Source organism: Cynoglossus semilaevis, chromosome 4, assembly GCF_000523025.1.
Source record: "Cynoglossus semilaevis isolate Cse_v1.0 chromosome 4, Cse_v1.0, whole genome shotgun sequence".
NCBI classification, from domain to species: Eukaryota; Metazoa; Chordata; class Actinopteri; order Pleuronectiformes; family Cynoglossidae; genus Cynoglossus; species Cynoglossus semilaevis.
In genome coordinates, this window is record NC_024310.1 from 1,535,466 (window position 1) to 1,545,340 (window position 9,875).

At 44.8% G+C, this 9,875-nt stretch overlaps 1 protein-coding gene across 1 annotated transcript in view; it reads left to right on the forward strand.

Moving 5' to 3' along the window:
• Nucleotides 1–9,131, forward strand: part of clmpb (CXADR like membrane protein b) — a 51,934-nt gene extending 42,803 nt beyond the window's left edge. The window contains exons 2-7 of the mRNA XM_008308501.3: nt 705–856; nt 3,399–3,597; nt 5,422–5,589; nt 6,502–6,627; nt 7,280–7,415; nt 8,626–9,131. Coding sequence (XP_008306723.1) covers nt 705–856; nt 3,399–3,597; nt 5,422–5,589; nt 6,502–6,627; nt 7,280–7,415; nt 8,626–8,962 — 1,118 coding nt within the window. The 3' untranslated portion in view covers nt 8,963–9,131. The remainder of the gene's footprint in view (nt 1–704; nt 857–3,398; nt 3,598–5,421; nt 5,590–6,501; nt 6,628–7,279; nt 7,416–8,625) is intronic.
• The last annotated feature ends 744 nt before the right edge of the window (nt 9,132–9,875 follow it).

Genomic DNA, 9,875 nt, shown 5'->3' on the forward strand with positions numbered 1-9,875 from the left:
CCCCCACCCCCCCATTAAATACCCCCCCGTCCCCCCCCCCCCCCAGCCCCCCCCCTCGCTTGTGCAGAGGCTCTGACTGTCTGGCCAGCGCTCAAAGACATTTTTGTGCACAATTAATTATTAGCACTTCTGCTCTTTATTAAACGTGTGTGTGTGTGTGTGTGTGTGTGTGTGAAGTGTTTGTTTTGGTAATTATGGAGCAGTTTGACTCATTTCCAACGGCCTCCAGTCATACTTCTCTGGTTTTGCTTTTTTTTTTTTCAGTTTCATAAATATGATAAATACAACTCTCTTTTAAATATAAAATATTTTTTAAAGTTTTAGTCAAATTCCTCGAACCAATCCTGGCTTTGATTAATGATCTGATTTTCAAACGTAGGGTTAATGGGAATATCTCCAATCTACTTTTATCTCTCCCTCCCTCTCCCTCTCCCTCTCTCTCTCTCTCTCCCTCTCTCTCTCTTTCTGACCTCTTCCACCAAATTCAATTTCCTCTAATATTCCCTGCCCTGTTTCTTTTCAGCGTCTGGATATGACATATCTCAGCATCTGTCAAAAAAACATTTGGGATTCTGGGTCATGTCTCTCGCTCCGACTTCAATCTTAGTTTCCTCTCCTGCCTCTACTTTTTTCGCCTCTGGCCTGAAGTTTTCCCTCCATCTAATAACCCTCCTCCTCCTCCTCCTCTTCCTCCCTCTCCACAGTTTTATCCAGCCTGTTATCAGTGGGCGCCCAGACGGAGATGAAGAAGGTTTTCGGGGACAATGCCACCTTACCGTGCCACTTCCAGTTTCCGTCGTCCAACTCCCTGGACATCGAGTGGCTGCTGCAGAAGCCAGACTCCAAACAGAAAGTGGTGAGACCGGGTTTCTTTCTTCACTCTTTTGATCGTTTTCTTTATGTGCTGCGTGAACAGGAAATGACATGGGGACGGTTGGAGTCCATTAAGAAGTCTGTGTAAAACTGAGGTTCAATTCCTGATTACAGTCAGTGACGTGGAGCAGGGTTTTGTCAACCAAAGGATGAAAAGAAGATGAAATATTAATTATTATTATAATAAGACGTGGAGCAGGGTTTTGTCAACCAAAAATGATGAATGATGAAACGAAGATTATTACAATTATTATTTTTGGATAATTATACAAATATTTCATAGTCAAATGAATTTGTGCTCTAACTGTTATTTTCTTATAAATAGGATCTGGAACCTCAAATTCATATATTTGTATAACCAACAACAACATATTTTAAAATAACATTTTCTTCTTTCTTGGCCTCGTTGATTGCTGTGGATTACATCATAAATCTGACATTTCTTTTTTTGCCAAAACCTCTTCTCTGTAAATGAATGATTTTTTTATTTAATTCATCGTAAAACAAAAACACAGGTTAGAGTTTATATCCAGTCTTTTAATGGAAACAGTGAAAACCTCCGTCTTCAGTTCAGGGAATGAGCTTCAAACCCGCGGTTGTGACAAACAACAGTTCAGAAAAAATCTTTTTAAAGAAGTTTCTGTCCTAAAATAGTAACCTGTGTTTAGTTCTGCTGTATTTTTAACCCAAGCCTCATATTTGTCTTGTCCTCCCCTGACTTCACCCCCACCGTGCGTCTTCTCTCTCTCCTCTACATCTGGGTCACACTGATTGATTTCCAGCGGGAGCTGTGATAGTTGCACATTAACTCGACGCTGCAGCGGCTCAGGTTTGGTGCTGTTTCTGCAAAGGAACAGCGTCATCACGGAAAGTTCTACAACTGTGGGGGAGGGGGGCAGTGGGGGGCATGTCTGAATCAGTGATGGAGGATAGAGATGATGTGAGATATGCTATGGCGATTCCTGACGAGGCCAAGAAGAAGAAACAGTTTTACAGCAGTTCCTGGACTGAGGAATCATCCAAGAAGCTTCCCTTCAGAGGACGTTCTATTTCCAGAATATATTTATTCATGTGTTATTAGAGGCACGCTTTGATGATTCGGGGGGGGTTCACTCTGCGATAAATATTTAACAGGAAGATAACATTGAAGACGCCATTAATTAAAATCAAACGTCTGAAAATGTGATTAGAGGAGAGACGGCGCCTCCAGTGGAATGAATAAATCATTCTTTTGTTCTGCTGAGGCGCGGTGTCGGAGCCAGAGCGTCATGTCAACACGGCAGCTCTGGTGGTGAATGTTACAGACGAGCTAACTGAGGTTACAGGTTAATGAAGTCCGTTACCTTCATTACCACCACATCACCACCAGGAGTCACTTTTATGCTGGGATTTTGTTGAAATGACCCTTTAAATTGAAGTTATTTTCCAAACTTCACGCTTTGTGTGATGTACAGGAAAATGTCAAATGTCTTTATAACTTCTTTATAGTTACATATATATATATATATATAATGGAACAAATGTTTTTTTTTTGTTTATTTCGTGGCCAGTAATGATCTACACCAGATGTAAAACTTCTTCATCTTAATTTAACAAACCAAAATAATGTGAACTATTATATATTATATTTTTTCTCTCAGTGTAACAGAGAAAGGTTGAGTTTTTAGGGGTTCGATTTTCAATCCTGAAAGTATGACAAATATCAGACCTTGAATGTATCTTGGTTCTTGGTCCGTCCGTTGTTGTTGTTGTTGTTGTTGTTGTTGTTGTTGTTGTTGTTGTTGTTGTTGTTGTTGTTGTTGTTGTTGTTGTTGTTGTTGTTGTTGTTGTTGTTGTTGTTGTTGTTGTTGTTGTTGTTGTTGTTGTTGTTGTTGTTGTGTGTTTGTATAAACTGTGGTACTGCATCAGTACACACCACCTACGTACAGTGGAGGTTCAGGAAACCTTTGTTGCTGGTGTTTACAGGTGTAATATCAAATTAACATCTTCTTCAAAACACCTCGTTATTAAGATCACAATCTGTCTGCTCGTTGCTCGAGGACAACAACAACAACAACAACAACAACAAAACCAAAGATTCTGCTCATAGTTTTTGGAGGTACCGTGAAATGTTAAGCGTTGCTGTGGATTCCGTCAGGGCCACTGTGGGTGTTTAAGTCTTTTATCTCCGTCCCAGAGTCATTACTTTCTGTCAGTTTGACGACTCCACTTGTGGCGTGGAGATAACAGACAATCATCTAAATGAAGTCTGCCTGGAAACTGGCTAATATGGTTTCCCCAGCGTTAATGAATTCCAACCAGATTCCTGGTGATACAGATTCATGTCCTGGTTTTCTCTTTCTCACCAAAACGATTTGGGTTTTGTTGTTTAAGTGGTTGTTGAGGTTAGACATACAGTGTTAGAAGAGATCACGTTACTTCAAGATGAAGTACACGGCAACTGGGAAAAAATGATCGGAATTTAATGGATGGACGGAAACTGTAATGAACGTATGTCCTTGTCTGTGATTGGTCTGTGATTGTAGATCATTACGTTCTTCGGAGGTCAAGTCTACACCAACGAGGCGACAGGCAGCGAGCGTCTCTCCTTCGCTGCCGATTACCTCAACGGAGACGCCTCGCTGCTGATCAGCGACCTGCTGCTGTCCGACTCTGGAGAATACTACTGCAAAGTCAAGTCAGGAGGGACGTACCACTGGAGCCAGGTCAACCTCATAGTCCTGGGTGAGTGTGACCCACTGCCACACACACACACACACACACACACTGACACAGAGCTAATCAGTGGCTCGTTAGCCTGGCACAGTTCCTCCGTCATGCCGACTGATCTAATGATTCAATTGGATTCAGACGGTGTCGTTTGATTTTGCTCGTGCTGTTTGGGTTCGCTTGGATTGTTTTGGTGATGAGGTGCACCCACAGACCATGGACCATGGACCATGGACCAGGCGCCTGGTCCTGGAGGAGCGCAGAAACTGATTGATTAGGGTTAGAGACATTTGTTCTTGACAAATCTCGACAAGGAAACAGGAAACAGTTTCTTCCTCCAAGTTTGGAGTTGGTTCTCATTGAAAATGACATTAAAGAATTACAGTGTCATCGACGTAACTGATGATCAAGAAGAAGCCACAACAGCGTCCCTGGTTCTTTTGATGGTTTTTGTTTAAGTTCATTTGGACGTTTCTCAAATACTTCAACAACTTCAACGAGGACAGACGGCAGAGAGCGATGAAATATCCCACAAACCCCAGCCAGTCAGGAAGTCCGGTGAGAGGAGCCCGATCGTTCTCAATGTCACAAAGAAGGAGATTTATTAAAACATCATGGGAGATTAGTTTAACCCGCACTTATTGGTTTTCTAATGGAACAGTCAGTTAATCCTCTCGCTCTCGCTCTCCTCTCCCTCGCGTCACAACGTTTTACTGTCTTCGTGCCTTCGCTTTTATGAACTGCCTTCAGCTTTGTGGTGGAGTGTTTGGACTCGGAGAGAAAGAGGTCGTCTTCTGTGACACGCCACGCTAAAAAACGCCAGTGACCAGTGAACGTCTTTAGATTCACATCTGTGTCCAGACACGTCGGCGCCAACAGACCTGCTCTGTTTTGGGTCTTGACCCAGAATGAGCAGCATCAGTGCTGACGGCTCAGCTCTTCTCAGTTTATTTCCTGTGGAGAGTGTGAGCGCGGCTGCTGAAAAGTCTGCTCCTGAGAGCTGGAGTGCTGCAGGACGGGAGGATTAGACCAACAAATGGAGGGAGTCTAAGCCGTCTGGCTTTATGTGCTCCAACATTAGTCACAACGTCTCAGCATTTCTCGGGAGGTGTTCGTTTTCTCTCCTCTGCTGAAACGCAGCGGCATCAAAACTTTAAAGAATCAACATCGCTCACAGACAGCACACTCACAAAAAAAAAAAAAAAAACCCGCACAGAACCCAACAGACTAAATCCAGCCGACCAATCACCCGGCAGCGTGTGACACCGCGGAGAGGAGAGAGGAAACGCCGCCTCTGGGCCAGGATCTAAACAGAGCAGCTGAGCGGGCTCCAGTTATGTGGCGCTCTGCCTCCAGCTACTGGACTATGAGCAGGACCTTTGACCTTTGACCTGTGACGAACACATCACCAGCAGCACATACGGCCGGCTGTGGTGTCACATTGATCCAGTCGCCATGGAAATGTTGTGGTTTTAGAACTGTACGACACTGGAAGTACTCAGCTGTGTACACTAAATCAAACGGTACTACAGTACTCAGCTGTGTACACTAAATCAAACAGTACTACACTACACTGTTCATGAAGTGATGAAGTGGTGTATTTTTATTTTTTAAGAATTTTGTTTTTAAAGTACACTGTTCATGAAGTGCAGTGGTGAATTTTTATTTTTTAAGAATTAAGAAAAACGCTTTACTTTAAAAAAATATTCAAGGAACCATGTATTTCATAATACAGACTTAGACTTTGGACATGATTCACTGTAAAATTTTGAAAAATTACAATTATTAAAATGAATTGAATAATTGACCATTATTCTTCCTGTGTTTGACTCACTTCAGTTAAACCTTCCAAACCCACCTGCTGGAAGGACAGGAAGCCCCTAGAGGGCAGCGATGTGAAGCTGAGCTGTGAGTCCAGCGAGGGTTCGGAGCCCATCAGCTACAAGTGGGAGCGGGTTCTGGACAAAGGCAAGAGTCTGGGCAAACTGCCAAACCTGGCCCTGATTGGTAAGAAACGCTAATTGAGCCCACAGTGATTCGCTGATTCAATGATTCGCTGAATTATTTATTTATTTATTTTCTACAGGCCTCATTATTTTTAGGACAGCGTTTTGCTGAGCTCACAAATATTTTTGTTCAGCACCCTGCATATCTCTCTCTCTCTCTCCTCCCTCTCTCTCCCTCTGTTGCTGTTTCTATATATTGTTTTAATATTAATGTTATATTCATGAAAATGATTTTTAAGCAAAGAAGGAACTTTTTTCCTCCTTCAAAACTCAAGTGTGAAGCCATGGCCTGTTTAGTTGAACACAACGCTGACGTACTCAAGGGAATTGAAGAAAGACACATACAAAGAAGAGTTCTGTGTTTAAATTGTTCGACCAAACACGTAAACAAAAGCTCTGCAGTGATGCAGTGACGGGGAATCACTGCACTGGGAAAATGGGACATTTCAGCGTACTGTACCTTTAAATAGAAGGATCCAGACAAAAACAATAAAAACCCAAATGCAATAGTCTATAATGAACTGGCAGCTGTGTAAAAACAGCTCTGCTTAATGTGTGCCCTCCAGACCATAATAAGCAGAAAGGAGGCGCCAACCTCTCCGTCTGAATGTTTCCCTTCAGTTTTCCACTGGCATCTGCCCAGACAAAAACCTTCAGATTAACGACCGCCACCTCACGACACCTGTTCGCTCTAATTAGTTTTCATTGGACGATAACACACGGTGTCAGCAGCCATTATTTAGAAGTCCTGTGAAAGGTTACGTCACATGGTTGTCACTTGTGGAGAGGACTAAATGTCCCATGAGGCCTTGGGGTTTCTTACACACACACACACACACACACACACTCGTAGATGAAGGACGACTTTGACCCCACGTCCGTCCGGTGACCACGTGTTTTTCCTCCTCCTCAGACCTGAAGAACCCGGGGATCGTGACGCTCAGGAATCTGACCATGGACAGCACAGGCGTCTACAAGTGCACGGCGACCAATGACGTCGGAGAGGAAAACTGCACAGTGGAGGTCACGATGGACAGAGGTGGAAAGTAACGAATTACATTTACTCATGTTACTGTAACGGAGTAGTTTTAGGAATAGATTTTTATTACTACATTTTAACTCAAGTATTTTATCGCGCTACTCCGGAAAAGAACGAAGTAGGAAAATAATGCAGTCCGACAAACGTATCAATGTACTTAATAAAATGAGTTGCAATGCCGCCATCTAGTGGCCTTCACTTTCATGTACAGTCGTTTTTCCCCAAAAATATTTTTCGGTTACACATCATTAAGGGAATAAATCCAGGCATTGTGTTATTCAGGTTTTCTGATACTTATTCTTAAAGCTAGTATATAATTATGCTAATATCCGTCTGTCGATAACATCGGACTTCCCTGATTGTAAGTTTAGAGACTGTGGGGGAGAGAGGGGGGGGTCAGTCTCCTCACCCCACACTGCCTCCAGGACTGATGGTTATTGTTTTATAATCCTGCTCTCTGCCTCCCCCCTCTGGTCACCACCTCGGCCACAGCCGACACGTTTCACTGACGTAGAGAAAATGTCACAGCAGTGACACCTTCAGTCTGGTGTTGGGAGGTGTTTGATGATTGTTCACCTCAGGGCGAGAACCGGAGGTGATGAAGAATGTGTTGCAGTGACATCATCACTCATTATGTCTTGTCTGCCTACAGGTGGGGTGAATGTGGGCGTTTGGGCAGGTTTGGTGGTGGTCGGATTCCTCAGCGTCCTCACGTTAATCATCTGGCTGGTTTTCCAGAATAAGGTGAAGAAGAAGTACGAGGAGGACGAGACTCCCAATGAGATCAGGTGTGATGTTTCCACCAACTCCTCTTTATTTACAGATAATCCTGAAAGTCAAACGTACGGTTCTGTTGTTCCTACTTTAATCAGAAGAAGAACCTTTAGATTTTTAGAAGAAGCTTTGTGGACTTGGTTCTTAAAATTTTATTTTATTTTCCCTGAAATCTTTTTTTTTTATCCATCACTCGATGTTTCAGGCGACCCCAATTTAATTCCAATCGTCCCTACATGGGGTTGCGACCCCAAGGTTGAAAAAACATTGAGGTAGTATGTGGTTTCTGGATCCTCTGTGGCCTAGTTCAGACTGATCCATGGCCCAAATCTGGTGAGGAGACCGATGGTTGAGAACCCCTGGTGTAGTTCACTAAGGGTGAAATAAAGTTTACTCTTGATAAAAGTTCCTCGACTCGTGGACCTGGAGCAGCAGGAGCTCAGGGACTGGGTCTGATCTGGACCCACAGACAGACGTAGTATTTACTCCGTGTAGTATTTCGGGGCGGTTCAGTTCTGTCCTCCGCCGTCGTTCGACTCCTCTCGTCTCTCTTTGCCCCCGGCGTTTGAAACAGATGAGTGTTTTTCTCGGTGTTCCTGCAGAGGACGGTTGTAGACGCTGGTACAGATGACAGGGTTTTATGTCTGCCTTACACAGGAGTCCTACAGTCCTCACATCAGTGGGAGAAACCCTGCTGACTCAGCCCCCCCACACCCCACCCCCCCACATCCTGCCCCCTGGTGACGGGGATTTTACAACAGCTGCACTTTCCACGCCGTCTTAGTGACGCTCGCTGTAGAACAAATACCTCAGTATTGATGTTCGATGTCACAGTACTTTTACTTTTACTTTGTGTTGAGTTCAGGCCACACTTTAAATATTATTTTATCAGGAAATAAAAAAATAAAAACCCTTGGCCTATGAAAAGGGTTTGTTTTTTTTTCCTGCGGAAAAATACTTTTTTTTTCCTCCTCCTCCTTCTACAACTCAGTGTGGAGAAGCAGTGAATTCAGCAGATTTCATTATTCCATAAAAATGTGTATTTCACAAAACTCAGCGGCTGAGCAGCAGCTCATGAATTACATGAGGCACCCATATAATCACTGTGCATCTGTGTGTGTGTGTGTGTTTTCCAGGGAGAGTGTTCTCTATTTTTAGTCAAAGCTCAAAATAAATGAACCATCATTTTTCTCTTTGTCTGTGTGTGTGTGTGTGTCACCACAGGGAGGACGCAGAAGCTCCCAAGGCTAAGCTAGTGAAGCCCAACTCCCTGTCCTCGTCCCGCTCCGGCAGCTCCCGCTCCGGAGCCTCCTCCACTCAGTCGATGGTCCACAACAGCACCCAGCGCGCTCAGCGCCCCCGCCAGCCGACCGTGGCGGCGCTCAAGGAAAACGGACAGCCTCCGGGCTTCCCGCAGTCGCCTCCAGCCTATAATGCAGTGGTGCCCCCCAAAACCCCCGAGCCCCCTTCTACTCCCAAGTTCAACTCTAGAAACACGACAGGGCCCACACCCCCCACCCTCATGGTCCCTGCCCAGACCAAGGCCTTTCAGACTGTGTAGGACCGGGGGCCGCTCACCTGCGTCAGTCAGACCCCCGTCCCGGCCCAAGCCCCTCACCCCCCCATCCCAAAGACTTCTTCCATAGACATGGAAAAGCAACGAGTTTAAAGGATGTAATTTAAAGAATCAATACTATAAGCCCCCCCCCACTCCCCCCCCTCAAAAAAAACTTTATGAATGCATCTATAAATGGGAAAAATATGACTTGCTTGCCAACAGTGAAACACAGGATGATAAACAGGAGTGAAGCTGAAACTGATTGTGTCTCACGGCTGAAGGCAGGAGTTTGAACCTTGGTCGGACTGTAGGAGACACAGGGAACCACCAGGGGGCCGAGGACAGAGAAGAGCTTTTATATAGAAATATAAGATGAGGCGTTCAAGAACGCAGGAGAAAAGTCTGCCAGAGATTTAACCCATAAGTCATCGTACCTGTGGTTGGGTCTCTGAGGCCGGGTCTCTAGTCCCAGGTCTCTAGTCCCAGGTCTCTGAGGCCGGGTCTCTAGTCCCAGGTCTCTGGTCCCAGTCTCTAGTCCCAGTCTCTGGTCCCAGTCTCGTCTCCAACATCTCTCCGTATAAACCAGTAGCTCTGAACCTCTTTTCTTCCCACGTGGATCGTAGCGTGTGGCGTGAACATCACCTGCTGGATTTGCTGTGCTGTTGCAGAAACCACTGTGGTCCAGAGGAGGAGTCGGCTCACCTAGTCTTTGTCAATCACCGGGGGGGGGGGGGGGTTTCAGGTAGCAGGATGTAGCATTGATGGGGTTCTTCAACCAGTGGTGATGTCGAAGCCGCTCCAGTCCTTTTATGGTACTAAATACTGTATATTCTCTGACTAGTTAAATAGTATATACTGTATAAGGCCTATAGTGTCTCATTTAAAGCATAGGGGGCGTGGTGGTGGTGGTGGGGGG